The sequence below is a fragment of the Narcine bancroftii genome, chromosome 1, assembly GCF_036971445.1.
Source record: "Narcine bancroftii isolate sNarBan1 chromosome 1, sNarBan1.hap1, whole genome shotgun sequence".
In the NCBI taxonomy this organism is placed as follows: domain Eukaryota; kingdom Metazoa; phylum Chordata; class Chondrichthyes; order Torpediniformes; family Narcinidae; genus Narcine; species Narcine bancroftii.
The window spans coordinates 77,797,902-77,814,578 of NC_091469.1; the positions used below are offsets into that span (position 1 = coordinate 77,797,902).

The 16,677-nt window shown below is 37.8% G+C and overlaps 1 protein-coding gene and 1 long non-coding RNA gene across 14 annotated transcripts in view; one reads left to right on the plus strand and one right to left on the minus strand.

Annotated features, from left to right (window-relative positions):
* Nucleotides 1-16,677, plus strand: part of LOC138760114 (protein prune homolog 2-like) — a 134,884-nt gene that overhangs the window by 102,276 nt on the left and 15,931 nt on the right. For 9 of the 13 annotated variants that reach the window (XM_069930502.1, XM_069930516.1, XM_069930517.1 and 6 more), the window contains 3 exons: nt 2,854-2,952; nt 14,911-14,946; nt 16,342-16,380. In XM_069930502.1, the coding sequence (XP_069786603.1) occupies nt 2,854-2,952; nt 14,911-14,946; nt 16,342-16,380 (174 nt within the window). Of the gene's footprint in view, nt 1-2,853; nt 2,953-6,008; nt 6,112-14,910; nt 14,947-16,341; nt 16,381-16,677 lie in introns of those variants that run through there. The other 4 variants (XM_069930531.1, XM_069930533.1, XM_069930536.1 and 1 more) reach the window with 2 other exon arrangements.
* Nucleotides 4,207-9,455, minus strand: LOC138760197 (uncharacterized). Its single transcript, XR_011355508.1, has 2 exons — nt 9,252-9,455; nt 4,207-4,356 (listed from the first exon to the last, which is right to left on the minus strand). It is a non-coding gene; the product is annotated as an uncharacterized lncRNA (long non-coding RNA).

Here is a 16,677-nt window from a genome sequence, read left to right on the forward strand (position 1 = left end):
CCATAAACCCAGCAGCAATAGATATTCACCAAGACAAATGGCTACTTAAACAAAAGTTGTTTTTAATTATCTTTAAACATGAAAACAGAATCAAACTTTAACTTATTACTATTAACTGAACTAACCTAACTAACCTTCTAATTCTAACCACATGTGTATGTAATGTGTGTGTAAATTTAAGAAAAGTTCTTTGGTTCACAGTTCATTCTCATTTCTCGTTCTTCCAAGTTCTTTGGTTGCAGGCAATTCTTAGACTATGCACAAAATTTAACATGTATAAAGTTCACCAAGTTTTTGTGCTTGAAAGGTAAATGGTTACTGCTCAGGAAGGTTTTTGTCGGTTTTAGAGAGAGATTTGTTGTTCATGGGACACTGACAACTGATTCCTTTTTAATCAGCCACTTCAGTATCTTGCTCAGGAAACTTGCCCCATCAGGGTTCTCCAGATGATAACCTCTTTCTTTCTGGTTACCACAGAGTGCCTTTTTGTTTCTCTTATTTCAAGTGAAACATTAGGCAGCCAGTCTTCTCCTCTTGTATGAACTACAAGGGCTTTGACCAGGCTGAACTAAGCACTCACAACCCATTTTCCAAATGGGGTTTTGCACAAGTTTACCAGCTTGTCCTGTTCCAGTTCTAGTTGCTGCTGCTGACTGTAGCACTGCAGAACTGAATTATCTCTCTCTCTCTCTCTCTATCCCTCTCTATCTCTCTCTCTCTCTCTCTCTCTCTCTCTCTCTCTCTCTCTCTCTCTCTCTCTTCCCCTCTCCCCCCTCCCCTCTCTGAGAAAAAGCCTATTTTTCTTTCTCTGCTTGCAAAACCACATGACCCTCTTAGAACAGCAAGTTCTACTCCAGACAGAATGCAGCTCCGACAAGCTCTCATCTGTTGCCTTTTTGTAAACAATCCATTAGTGAAGTCTCTTGGGCACTCTCCAAAGCTTTTGCAAAGACTCTTGGAGCCGGCCAGTCTAGCACAGGCAGAGCTCCAGTATTTTAAATAAGGTCTGTTTTAAAGTGTTTGTATGTGACCTACACTAAAAAACCTGCCCCAATTTATCTCCCAAAATCATATCTCTAATCTGGCCCTTCAGCTACTGATGTTGTGCTGACCCGTTCAATCCATTAGCTTGTTAATTTTATTTTTAAATTTTAATGATACACATAGTAGAAGGTCCATAAAACCTATGCTGCCAAATTAACCAACAAACTTGGTATGTTTTAGAGGATGGGAACACCATTATTAGTGCTGGTCAACAAGCTCCAAAATCTGAGACTCTGCAACTAGATCCTTGACTTCCTCATCGTAACACTATATTCAGTACAAATTAGAAACAACTTCTCTTCCTCACTAATGATTAACCCAGGTACACCTCAAGGATGAGTACTTCACCCCCTGCTCTGTTTGCTGTACACCATCACTGTATGACTGGGCACAATTCAAATGCTGTCTACAAATTTGCAGATGACACCACAGTCATTGGCGGAATCACAGATGGCAATGAGAAAGCATGAAGAAGGGAGATAGATCAGCTAGTTGAGTGGTGTTACCTGTTTTTCCAGCATTGCAGCTGTGGGAAAACAAAAGGAAAATGGTGTATTGAGATAAAATAAACAGATTTTTGAGGATTCCAACCAATCAGGGAGAAAGAATACTTTATTTTGTGAAAGTGTAATAAATAATGTGAAAGATTAACCTAACATTAAGTCTAAGATATAGTACAACAATCAACAAGCAGCGTTTCATTCCCTTCTGCTTGTTGGGGACTCCGGTTTATGATGGTTGGCTTGGAGAGCCATGGCACTGATCACGATTCTGGTCCAAGGAGAAATCCCCAACTCTAATGATAGAGATCACGGTTGCAAATCCCTTACTGTTTGATTACGCTTGGCTGCCAGCAGTGGGTTGACACACAGTATGCTGTATCTGTAATGGAGGTTTGCAGCCTCATGACATGCCTCATGTGCTGTTTACAACAACTTTCAAGTAAAGAATCTTTTCCTTCATCCATGTGTTTAAGAACTCACACATGCAATACAAGATGAAATACCCAACAGCTTCTTGCTACTTATATAATCAAAGTCCTTGCTCTTCTTTCCTGATCTACGCATACTAGTTGGTTATCGCTCTTGAAATGTAAAGAATTCTTCGCAAAAGATAAGTCTTACATTGCCACTTGTCCCTAAAAACAAATTCATCTTAGCATGACACATTCCTTTATGCCTTCTGATCTGCAGATATCAAGGTCTGATAGACCCCATGAATCAAGAACTGGTCTTGCTTATCTTCCTAGTGAACATGCCTGCTCATTTTGAGGACTGCAAGCTCACAACTCCATTTTAAAAAAGAAAGATGTTTTATTAACCCTCTCATTAACTATGGACTATTTGCAATATGTTTTATTGAGTTTACTTACAATTCGGAATTTTCATTACAATTTTAAAATTTGCTCTTTTTAAAAAAGTTGCATTGCACTTCTGATGGAGGCTTCTTGTCACAATCCCCAGTGCAAAATGCCATTCCACTTGTCTTATTTATAAAAGGATGAAATCTGGACCAGGAACATTGGGCAATTTGGAATATTATTGAGTCTATTCAGACCTTACAGCTTCTCAGCAAGAATGCACTAACCTCAAGATAAAAAGGGGAGGTTTTCGAAGTTCTAAGATCTTAATTGGTCCTTATTTGGAGTGGTAAAATGATCAGCCAGAACAAACAGTTGCATTCTTAAAATGGATGTCATGCCCCATCAACTATTAATTCAGGAAGAGACTTATAGGGATTGATCAGTAATATTCTATTCTTGGGCTTTGAAATGCAGTATATAAAAATATAGTTCTGCTTTTGTTTCAGTTCAAAGTTCAGCAGTAAGATAAGGTATGTCAGTAGCCTGGGTGAGCTGGAAGAGCTGATTCCCATGCAGCATGTTCAGATACCAGACACTATAAGAAAGTGAGTAATGAATGTCCGATTCAATTAGCTTTGACTACATATTCTAATGACATGTGTGCTGATGTTTTAAATAAAATTAATTTATTTTTTCAATGTAAAACTTTTGGTCATTATTTTTAAGGTCCTTAAAAATATATTTATGATATCACAGAGTGGAGATATATTTTGAATATGCATTTCTAAATCAATGAAAGTTGTATTTGCCAAGAAGTATGTCCAGTATTATAATACGAATGCTCAACTGTGCAGATTTTAACTTCATTAATCTTTCAACTTAACATTTATTAGAAGTCATATCCCATCGGTAGAAATATTTGTTTCCATGGATCACATACTTTCCAGTTAGTTACTTTTCAGATGTAGCATTGTATATTTCATTTTTAGGTGGTCAGAAAGCTGCACTTGCAAATGCACGTTTCTTCAGTTGCTTGCTAAGTACCATAGGTCATCTATGTAATTATGAAGTTCTAGTTCAACCCAATGTTATAAAGGATGGAATGATTGAGAATCGATTTAAAAACCATGCAGAATGACATCTTGCATCCATTGGTTCATTGGGAAAAGATGTAGGGCTACTTAAAAGTGTCTACCTGAAGCAAGTGGAGTAGCAATTTTTTTCTGTCCTCTAAATCTATCAAGAAAAATCTACTCCTTGTGAAAATGTGCATGACTTTGCTGCACCCTTTGATACAAGAGGAACTCCTCTTACTTCTATTGGCTTTTCTCCATAATTTTAAAACAGCACTGGCACAAGTACAAAAGCAATTACTGCCTTTCCCCTTTCAACTCATTTGTAGTGCAAGGGGGTAAAAAGGGAACAGGAATGAGGGATGTGAGTATTATTTGAAATGTTAAAATTATTAATTTATCAGTACTTTCAACAAAATTGGTGATAAAAATCCACAGTGCTCAGCAGCAGGTGTTTTCATCCAGCATCTCACTCATATCCTTCAAGACAATTACAATCAGATTTATTTTCATGAACATGTATCACAAAATCTGTTGCTTTCCAGCAGCAGTATTGTGCATTACAGGTGCAGCATTGTTAGAAATTATGATTCCTAAATACAAAATGTAAAATAAATAATGATTAGTGAAAAAAAAGAGAAAAGTGAGGTAGTGTTTGTGGTTAAAAACACAATGCTGGAGAAACTCAACAGATCAGAGTACTTTAAATAGCAAAGATAAAGATGTTTTGGACTTGAGCTTTTCATCAAGGTACCTGATAATAGAAACTGCTTTCTTGAGACACTGTTTCTTAAAGATATCTTTAATGGAGTAAAGATTAATGTCCATGATGGCAATGGCTGTTTACAACCTTCTGTAGCATTTTCCTGTCCTGTGCTTTTGGCAATTCCATACCCGACAGTGATGCAACCAGTCAGAATACTCTCTCAGGTACACCTGGAAAAAAATGCAAGATTATTTGATGAGATACTAAATCCTAATGAAATGTAGCCACTGACGTGACTTCTTCATGATTGCATCAACAAAATGGTCACAGGATAGGCCTTCAGAGATGTTGACCCCAGGAATTTGAAGTTCTTTATCCCCTCCACTGATGAACCCTTGTTGAGAACTAGTATGTGTTCTCCTCGTTTCCCCTTCCTGAATTGGTTCCTTAATTTGCTAATGTTTAGTGGAAGATTTTGTTTTGAGACCATTCAGCTAGCTGATTTATCTTGCTTGTGTATGCTTCTTCAGTGCCATCTGTGATTCTGCCAACAACCGTGGTGTTATTGGCAAATTCGTAGATGGCATTTGAATTGTGCCTTGCCACACAGTCATGGCAGTTGGCTAAGCACACATCCTTGAAGAGTGTCTGTGTTGTTGTCAGGGAGGAGGAGATGCCATTATAGATCCTCACTGTGGTCTTCCGATTAGGAAGTCAAGGATGCAGTACAGAGGCCCAGGTTTTGTAGCTTGCTGACTAAGTGGGGCAAGTAAAGTAGCAAGTGGTGTTTAAAGCTAAGCTGTAATCAATGAAAATCAGTCTGATGCAGGTATTGCTGTTGAATGGGTGATCCAGGGCTGAGTAGAGAGCCAATGAGATTGTATGATTTGTGGAACAATTGTGGTGATAGGTATATTGCAGTAGGTACTGGTCTTTTCTTGGAAATTAATTAATTCTGGCCATGACCATCCTCACAAAGCATTTCATTGCATGTGATGTGAATACTACTGGGTGCTAATCATTGAGGCAGCTCACTCTGCCCTTCTAAGGATGATTGATACACTTTTGAAGCAAATGGGAGTCTCAGAATCCAGCACTGAGAGATTGAAAATGTCTGTTAACACTCCAGCTTGTTGGCACAGCTTTTCAGTACCATGCCAGGTATTCCATCTGGGACTGATGGTTCACCCTCTTGAAAGAAGTTATGACGTTGGCTTCTGAAACAGGTATCATAGGGTTGCCAGCTCCTGCAGTGATTCACACTAGTACAGTTGAATTCTCCTTTTCCTTTTGGAGAGTGAGGCATCATACCTAAATGTATTGTAATCATCGTCAGAAAGCAAACAGCAGCCTTAAATGACCAGCAAAAAAAAACAAGGAAAATAAATTTAAAAATTAAAATAAATAAGAATAAAATACTAGGTAAAAATATGTAGGTTTAAAATAGTGAAAGTAAATGTTCTCTAAGTAACATAAACTTTTGGTGAAGAAGGGAGCAAATATTTAGCGAACAGAGAGCCTCAGTCATGTTTTGCTCAGAGAACCTGTTTAAATAAAGTTTGCTTGAATAAAATGGCATCACCCAACTTGTTGGAAAGACTCTCTTAAATTGTCTCCTTATCCCTGCTTAGTAAGAATTGCCCCTGTCAGAGGTTTTATCTGTAAACATGGGGGAGGGTGGGTAATTATCTGTGATGTTATTATTTCTCTTTTGGCTGGCTTTGTGAAGGGGAAGGAACTTACAAATGCAGTGAGAGTTAAATGTTTTCAAAGAATATGACTGAAAATAAAATAAAATGATTTAAGGTTCATGCAAGTGAAGTTTGTTCAGTGTAAGTACAGTGTAGTATTATTGACTTTTGTCTTTTAAATTTTTATTCAGAATGCAGGTGTATTAGTTAGGCTTTTTAAGAGCAAGTCTCAAGCAACCAGAAAATACACTTATGCAGCATCAACCAATCTCCATTGAAGCTGGATACCAAGAATTTTACTGTACATGTTTGCATTACTTATCATGTTTCTCATAGAAAGTAGATTTTAGAATAAAATAAAAATGTAACTTTTAAAATCGAGACTAGAAAGTTTCCTTTCTTGTTATCAGGTTAGAGCTGATAGAAGCTCCTTATTTTGTAGAGTGGTGTGAGACTAACTGATGAATCCTAAGAGAATTGTAAGGAATATGTTCTTGTATGGAGCAGTATATTCGTATGTTCCAGAAATTAGAGATCAGAAACTATAAATTAGGTGATTTTGTAACCCATGAGTTTTCCTCCTTTGTAGTAAGTTAGCAGCTCACATCTGTGCCTCTTGCTGTAATAGAGTTTTCAAGCTTTGCAAAGTGATTCAAAAATTTTGTTTTAAGAGCTGTATTCATGTTTGCTTTTGAGGAACCTCCCATCCACTTTAATGCTCCTATGAGGCATTTTATATTATCCTTTGTTAAGTTCATAGAAAGATGATTTAGATCACTTTAAGCATTCAAAGTTCAAACTTATTGTCAAAGTACTACATGGCATCATATACAACTGTGAGATTCCTTTTTTTCTTGTGGGTCAGGCAGAATTTCTAATTATTGGTATCTGTAAACTACTCAAGAAATATTATAAAAAAAAATATATACACACACACAAAAGAGAGAAATGTAAACAAAGAAAAAAGATAAACCAATTTTGCAATACAGAAAAAAAATTCAGTAATAAATAATGTGCAAGTTATAAGTCCATAAAAAGTCTCTAATTGAGTTTGTTATTTAGGAGCCTGATGGTGGAGCAGTAGCAGCTGCTGCTGAACATGGTGGTACGAGTCTTTCCAATATGACTTGACAATGAGTCTTTTATTTCTCTCCAAAATTTCAATCTATTTATCCATCACAAATGAGCCCTTAATATACTGATTTCTTCAGGAAGTCTAATTAAAAGACATTAGTTCATAAATATATAGTTTCCTGTATTTGTAGTACTGGGAAAAATCAATGGACAAACATGTTGTCCAAACTACAGGATGGAGATTGAAAACTTGGCTGAAAACAACAACCTTGCACTCAAAGTCACCAAAACAAAGGAACTGATTGTTGTCTTCAGGAAAGGAATGCCAGAGGGGGACAATCCAATGATCATTGGGGAATCAGAGGGGGAGAGGGTGAGAAAATTTAAGTTCTTGGGAGTCACTATCTCAGAGGATCTTTCCTAGACCCAACACACCAATGGCATCATTAAGAAAGCACATCAGCGCCTCTACTTCCTCAGGTGTTTGCTGAAGTTTAGTATGACACCAGAAACTCTGGAAAATTTCTACAGAGATGTGGCGGAAAGCGTGCTGACTGGCTGCATCATGGTCTGGTATGGAAACACCAATACTCGTGAGCATAAAGCCCTCCAATAGCCCACAACATCACTATTGAATACATCTACAGGAAACACTGCCATCGGAGAGCAGCAGCAATAATTAAAGACCCTCACCACCCAGCACATGCTCTGTTTTCACTGCTGCCATTAGGAAAGAAGTATAGGTGCCACAGACTCACACCACCAGGTTCAGGAACAGCTGCTATCAGACCCCTCAACGACAAACTCAATCAGAGACTCATTTCAGGACTCTTACTTGTGAATTTTATTGATTTTCTTTTTGTTCTCTCTGTATTGCACAGTCAATTTGTTTACATTCATTATCTGTTTACAGTTCTTTGTTTTCATGTTTTACGCTGTACAGTTTATTTTTTGCACTACTAATTAGTGGAAATTCTGCCAAACCCACAAGAAAAAAAGGAATCTCAGGGTTGTATGTGATGTCATGTATGTACTCTGAAAATAAATCTGAAATCTGGTTGTTGATTAAATTCTAATTTCTGCCTCCCATAAAACTAATGATTTAGATTGCCAGCTAGAATATTTACTCCAAGAGATGTTCAGCCTTTATTTATTCTCATGAGCTTTAGTGCTTTACACAGTTCAAGTGTCTGTGTGTCACCCTGTCACAAATTTTTGATCTGTGGTTGTTATGGTTGTGCAATGCTTTTTTTTAAAATATTTTATTTATTAGATGCTGGAGAAACTCAACAATTCAAGTAATATTACTGGGTAGATCAACATTCCAGATCATGACACTTGATTGAGACTAAAGTATGACATATATGAAGGGAAAAAGAGCTGGGAAGGGCTAAGAGTCAATTGGATATCAGACAAAATGTGGGAGAGGTGAAGAGACAGAGAGATTACTGGGAAATTAAACAAATTGATGTTCATGCCTTTGGTTTAAGTCTGACGAGAAGGAATATGATGTTCCTCAGTTTTCATTTGGCTTCACATCGATAAATGAATGAGGCTAAGGAGAGGCATCTGTGCCTGAATGGTTGGAGGAATTGGTTGTTCAAATTTATTTGCCATCAGCTTGCACCAGTACATCCTGACCAAACAATGTTCTCTGGTCCACAGTGCAGAACAATGCAAAACATGTCTAAGGACATAACACACATAGATAAATTATGCATATACACAGCACTTGTGTATGTATAAATAAATAGATATTATTAGTAAATAGTAGAATCACATAGAATCATTTTAGCAGTTATTCAGCATTCTCACTGCCCATGGGAAGAAGCTGTTCCTCAGCCCAGTGGTTCTGGCTCTGAATCTTCTTCTTGACGGAAGGTGTTTGCGGGATGATAGGGCCCTCCCTGATTTTGTGATCCCTCTTTATATAACAATCTTGGTAAATCATATCAATTGGTGGGGGATGGGGGTGGGGGGGGGGGTTGCGGGGTAGGGCAACCACAGTGATCTTCTCTACCACTTTTATGGATCTGTGGATTTACCTGCAATCCAATGCTCAACAGTGACCTTACTACACCATGATGCAGTCAGCCAGGACATTTTTGATAAAAATCCTGTAGAAAACTGACTGAATGCTTGCCTGCAGACTTGACTGCTTTAGCTATCTAAGGAAGTGCAGTCTCTGTTGTGCCTTCCTGACAAGTGAGGACATATTATGTGTTCAGGATAGGTCACTTCTTAAGTGAACTCTGAGGAAAATGGTGCTCTCCACTACCAAGCTATTAATATGTAGTGGAGGCTAATTTTTCCTAGTTCTCCTGAAGTCCACATTGAAACTCCGGTTGTTATCCACTCACCATTTCACAAGCTTTTCCACCTCTTGTCTGTCGTGTGGCTCATCATTGTTGCCGATGAGACCAATTACTATTGTATCATCTGCAAACTTGATACTCTGTTGGAGCTGGATCTGGTGATGCATCTGATCGTGGGTCAGTAGCAAGAACAAGACTGGACTGAACTAAGGTGGTGCCAGTGCTCAGCTTGATGATGCCCGATGCTCTGCTGCCCACCCTGAAAACCTGCAGTCTTTCCATTATGATGTCAAGAATCCAGTTACAGAGAGGGGTGGGGCCCCTGTCTCAGCCCACCCACCCTGTCCTCTCTCACTGTTTCTCTTCGAATTTACCTCAGTCCTGATGAAGTGTTTCGGCTCAAAACATTGACCCATTATATTTCAACCACTGATACTGCTCTGTCCACTAAATTCCTCCACCAAATTATGTTTATTTATTGCAGTCTATATGTTGCTTCTATTCACTACTAAGAAGTGTTTTCTCTACATATAAAGCCCTCAGTTTTACATTATTCAAAGATCACAACTTCTGTTGCCACCAAAATTAACACAAGCTGTCCACTTGTGGACCAAGAATCTATAAGTTGCATATATCATCAGCCAGTTCCTAAATAGCCAATAGAAATTTAATGCACAGACTTTTCTGAGATGTTACCAATTGGACACTACCTTTGAAATTAAATTTTTAGTAATGTGATTTTCCCATAATGTCAATCCCTTTATATAATACAGTTAATGTGTAGACATCTGAAAGCTTAAATGCATTAATGGAAAAGTCTAAAGGGAAAATTGAATCACGAGCTAAAGAGATAAATGAATAATGAATTTGGAATAATTTAGTTTATTTGCTTGAATTATTGAATGGTTGTATCGTGCTTGAATTATTGAATGGTTGTATCGTGCTTGAATTATTGAATGGTGGCATCGTGCTTGAATTATTGAATGGTGGCAGCGTGCTTGAATTATTGACTGGTGGCATCGTGCTTGAATTATTGACTGGTGGCATCGTGCTTGAATTATTGAATGGTGGCATCGTGCTTGAATTATTGAATGGTGGCATCGTGCTTGAATTATTGAATGGTGGTATCGTGCTTGAATTATTGGATGGTGGTATCGTGCTTGAAATATTGGATGGTGGCATCGTGCTTGACTTATTGGATGGTGGCATCGTGCTTGACTTATTGGATGGTGGCATCGTGCTTGAATTATTGGATGGTGGCATCGTGCTTGAATTATTGGATGGTGGCGTCGTGCTTGAATTATTGACTGGTGGCGTCGTGCTTGAATTATTGACTGGTGGCATCGTGCTTGAATTATTGACTGGTGGCATCGTGCTTGAATTATTGAATGGTGGCATCGTGCTTGAATTATTGAATGGTGGTAGCGTGCTTGAATTATTGAATGGTGGTAGCGTGCTTGAATTATTGAATGGTGGTAGCGTGCTTGAATTATTGGATGGTGGTATCGTGCTTGAATTATTGGATGGTGGTATCGTGCTTGAATTATTGGATGGTGGTATCGTGCTTGAATTATTGGATGGTGGTAGCGTGCTTGAATTATTGGATGGTGGTAGCGTGCTTGAATTATTGGATGGTGGTATCGTGCTTGAAATATTGGATGGTGGCATCGTGCTTGACTTATTGGATGGTGGCATCGTGCTTGACTTATTGGATGGTGGTATCGTGCTTGAAATATTGGATGGTGGCATCGTGCTTGACTTATTGGATGGTGGCATCGTGCTTGACTTATTGGATGGTGGCATCGTGCTTGAATTATTGGATGGTGGCATCGTGCTTGAATTATTGGATGGTGGCATCGTGCTTGAATTATTGACTGGTGGCATCGTGCTTGAATTATTGACTGGTGGCATCGTGCTTGAATTATTGAATGGTGGCATCGTGCTTGAATTATTGAATGGTGGTAGCGTGCTTGAATTATTGAATGGTGGTAGCGTGCTTGAATTATTGAATGGTGGTAGCGTGCTTGAATTATTGGATGGTGGTACCGTGCTTGAATTATTGGATGGTGGTACCGTGCTTGAATTATTGGATGGTGGTACCGTGCTTGAATTATTGGATGGTGGTACCGTGCTTGAATTATTGGATGGTGGTACCGTGCTTGAATTATTGGATGGTGGTACCGTGCTTGAATGATTGGATGGTGGTAGCGTGCTTGAATGATTGGATGGTGGTAGCGTGCTTGAATGATTGGATGGTGGTAGCGTGCTTGAATGATTGGATGGTGGTAGCGTGCTTGAATGATTGGATGGTGGTAGCGTGCTTGAATGATTGGATGGTGGTAGCGTGCTTGAATGATAGGATGGTGGTAGCGTGCTTGAATGATTGGATGGTGGTAGCGTGCTTGAATGATTGGATGGTGGTAGCGTGCTTGAATGATTGGATGGTGGTAGCGTGCTTGAATGATTGGATGGTGGTAGCGTGCTTGAATGATTGAATGGTGGTATCGTGCTTGAATGATTGACCGGTGGCATCGTGCTTGAATTATTGAATGGTGGCATCGTGCTTGAATTATTGACCGGTGGCATCGTGCTTGAATTATTGACCGGTTGCATCGTGCTTGAATTATTGACTGGTGGCATCGTGCTTGAATTATTGACCGGTGGCATCGTGCTTGAATTATTGACCGGTGGCATCGTGCTTGAATTATTGACCGGTGGCATCGTGCTTGAATTATTGACCGGTGGCATCGTGCTTGAATTATTGAATGGTGGCATCGTGCTTTAATTATTGAATGGTGGCATCGTGCTTGAATTATTGAATGGTGGCATCGTGCTTGAATTATTGAATGGTTGTATCATGTTTGAATTATTGAATGGTTGTACAGACTGCTGGAATTTGGATCAAAAATTAACTTTCTGGGGTCAGTTCAAGCAGCATTATTGGGAGGAAAGGAATTGTTGACTTTTTGAGTCTGAACCCTTCCATCGATACTGGGTGAAATCTTGATGAAATTTTCTGATCCAAATCATGAACAATCCTTTTCCTCCCACTGCCATTGATGTTACTTAGCCTGCTGAGTTCTCCAGCAGATTGTTTTTGGAATATAAAATTTTAATTATTTTTTGAGAAACTCAAATATGCCTCTGGTCTCACCAATTAGGCAAAATTAAAAGGAATCCTTTGACAAATACAAAATACCTTAATTTGACGGGATAATAAATGATTGATTTATCTGAAGTATTTATATTAGTTTCTCACTTCATTTTCAAAATAATGCTCAGCTCAGCAGAAGAAATAAAGTCTGATAGATTTAATTGTAACTTATAGAGCTGTTGTTTATGTAATTCATCCCTTGCAGGTGATCGCCATGGTTTAAAGCCAGTTTGCCTACCTGAGTGCAAGTTCAGATTAGTGTTCTGCTTGAACTGCTTTTGATTTTTCCCTCCACCTCAGATCTTGTTCAAGTTTGCTCTCCCATACTGCCTCATGACCAATTACAATCAAGTATTACAAAAGTATTTCAGGCTTGTTGAATGTTTTTAAAAACGCACAGAAAGTTAACAATTCAGTTCTTAGTCATGTGCTTTAGTTTTCCAAAAAAATAGTGGAGAAACTCAGCATGTACCCAATGTTTTTTCCGTAGAAAAGATACTGATGCATACATAACCAATGTTTAGGCCCGAGCCTTTCATTGAGGTATGAGCAAAATGTTTGTCATTTCTTTTACGAATGTGGTAATTTAGTTCCCTTGCTCTTGTTACACTGCACAGAGGTGATGAGCTCACACCAGGATCTACATATGTTCAAAAAAATGTTGCAAATATGGTAAACTGCAATTTTAAAAAAATGCTAAATAACAAAGATGACTACATTGTGAATTAGCCAAACCTATTCTTTGATTAATTTATTTTTAATTGGCACTCTGGTGCTCAGCCTGGGAGTGAGGTATGAATCGTTTAGCTAATGATAATAAATACAAGTAAAATAAAGGTTAATTGTCATGAATGTATCAATTTATTTCACTTAATTAGGTATTAACTTATTGTTGTGAATAGCTAGATAAGTTCCTGATTATATAAAAATGGTTCAATATGTCCCTAGGTTCTGTGAACAAGTAAGAAACTCTCACTTGACAGTTAGTTGAATTAAATCTGATACCAAAGGAACTCTTGCTTAACCATCCGTAACGAATATTCTGAATAGAGTTAAGTATGTACATGTTAAATAATAGCAAGTCTACAGAAAGTTCATTTCCATTAATCAGAAGGAAACATATATTTTCTTTTTGGGCATAACCCCTTCAACAAAAGATCATAAAACACTACAGCACACTACAGGCCCTTCGTCCTAGATGTTTTGCCGACCCATATATTCCTAATAAAAAAAGTTCCTAACCCTTCCTACCCTTTTCCTCCATCTATGTGCCTGTCTAAAAGTTTCTTAAATGCCCCTAATGTTTCAGCCTCCACCACCATCCCTGGCAAGGCATTCCAGGCACCCAAAACTCTGTGTAAAAAAAAAACTTACCCCTGATGTCTCCCCTAAACTTTCCTCCCTTAACTTTGTACATATGTCCTCTGGTGTTTACTGATCCTACCCTGGGAAACAGGCACTGGCTGTCACTCATAATCTTGTAGACATCTATTAAGTCTCCTCTCATCTCCAAAGAGAAAAGTCTCAGCTGTTCTAACCTGGACTCATAAGACTTATTTTCTTATCTAGGTAACATCCTGGTAAATCTCCTCTGCACTTTCTCCATAGCTTCCACATCCTTCATATAATGAGGTGACCAGAACTGAACACAATACTCTTTCGTGTGGTCTTACCAGAGATTTGTAGAGTTGCAACATAATCTCTCTACTCCTGAACTCAATCCCACTATTAATGAAGCCCAGCATCCCGTAGGCCTTAACTATCCTATCATCCTGTGTGGCGACCTTGAGGGAAGTATCCATTGGATCCCCAAGGTCCCTCTGTTCATCCACACTCTTAAGTAACCGACCATTAACCCCGTACTCAGCCTTATGGTTTTGCCTTCCAAAATGCATCATCTCACACTTTTCCAGATTGAACTCCATCTGCCACTTTTCTGCCCATCTCTGCAAAAATACTTGTATTAATTCAGAGGGTTGCATGAGAGGTACTGACTTGCCTATATTTTGAGGAACTGATGTATGAAGAATTATCTCTAAGTCAACTTTCTTCCTGGAAAATGCCTTTACCTGCCAAGACAGCAAATTTTTTCTGCTTTTGGTTGCAAATGATCATTCAAAATATAATGTTTTAGCTTAAACTTTGCCACTGTTTATAATAATGAAATACTGTAATCTTGGAGTTTCCAGGCTCTTTATCAGACATTTTTATACTTAGCTGAATGACTGGACAATTTAATATGTGGTGATATCATATCCATAAATAAAAACTTTCTCCTCCAAACTGTTTAACTTAAAACATTTTTAAACATGAATGACATTTCATTGTATTTTGATCTGAAGTATACAGTCAGTATTGAATCCTTGGAAGGCATTTTGATGATAATAATTTTTCAATGCCCTTCACCAGATCAAAATCAAATGTCATATTGAATCCTAAATATGCTGATGTTCATTTCAATTGACGTCCTTGGGTAATTTCTTCTGCCTGTGTAACAATTTTGTTTCTGTCCTTTTCCTAACTTTGGTTCAATGACTTATTTCCAAAAAGGTATGAAGAAGAAAAGTGTATAAAAAGAAGGATGAGGTAAATTATGGTATTTCAAGCCATGTAATGTGCCTTAGCATTTTTGGCCTCCTTTGCAAAAAAAATATAACCTTGTGCTCACCAATAGCTAAAGCTGCTTGAATGTGCTAATTTTCTGTCTTTCTTCTGTCCCCTTCTTCCATGAAACTAAATGCACTACCGGAGCATTACTTCATAGGCAGTAACAAACAACAGCTGCAATGTGGTAAATTATTCCAAGGCATTTCACAGGAATAAAGCAAACAAATATCTTACATTGAGCAAAAAGTGGAGACATTAGGATAGGCAAGCATGATAAGTGATGAGCTGCATTGGTGGAAGAGAAAGCAATAGACAGGCAAATGGATGAGATTAAAGTTTATTTAATGTACATAGGTATAATGTACAGATGCAATGAAATTCTTGCAGCAGATACACAGGTACCTAAAATACAAACAGTAACTGATTTGAATTAATATGTGACACTAGATTAAAAGGATAATAAATATAAAAGAATTCATAAACATTCACAGTTGCAGTAAATCAAAAATGTGCTGTTACAATCATAAAAGCTGATGTTTAGTAGTCTTGAAGTAGCCTTATGGTCAGCGTTGTACAAGAGATTCAAGCATGGCAGAACAAATGTTATAGGAGAAGGGATTGCATGAGGCCAGAATGGAAGGGTTGCTGAGAATTCAAAGATTCTACACTATGTAAATATCAAGCAATGAACATCTCAAGAGTAGACCTAAGCTTTTAGCCTTGATATTTAAGGCATTACTAACACTGGTATTACACACATCATAAATATTATTGGCGATCAATATTGGTTAGAAGCAGATGGTAACTGCAAAAGACCCTCAGAGGGTCTCAAAAGTTTAAAGTACAGATTTATTGTCAGAGTACATGCATGACATCCCATACATCCCTGAGATTCGTTTTCCTGCAGGCCAGGCAGAATTTCAATGTATCAGTAGTGCAAAAAAATTGTATTAAAAAAAGATACATATAAGCTCCAAAATAAGCCAGAGCTACTGAGACAAATCTTGGATTCTTTAAATAACATAATTTCCTTCTCTAACCCAGAACAAATATCTTTTGCTTTGCCAGGTTTCTGACTGCTGAATGTTAACAATATTTGACAAGGTGGCTGCACTTTCAGCTCTCTTTAATAAGCATGCAATTTTTGGAAAGACTGTTGCGGTTGTATCTAGTTTTGTTGTGAGAGCATTTGTGTTTTTGGACATTGAATATTATCAGATAATGACATATGAAGCATTATGGGCATTCAGAATTTGAAACAGTAGTTACAATGGATATCATATTGAAATCAAAAATTTATAACGGTATGCTAAAGGTAATATTGATTGGCTTTACAGTTGCTTCACACATTTTTCTCTTTTTTTTGTTCTATAGATTAGATGAAGAACTAAAAGAAACATCAGATACATCAAAGTAAGTCAGTATGTATATTTCTCCGGATTAGAAAAAAAATCTATGTGGGTTTTTACTTATTTACTTCTTGACTTTGCATCAAAGATCCCTTCCTCCTCCATAAAAACTGGAGAGAGGTTTTATCTGCCTTAATATCTCATAATAAAACATTTCTGGGATTTGGATAAAAGCATTTGTTTCAGAATTTTTTCCAAGTCCTCTTGAGTATCTAGTTTTTGAAAGACAAAGCATAACCCGGGGTATAAAGTCTAGGAGAGATGTATTTAAAATTACAAATAAGCAGTGTGAAGAGATAAT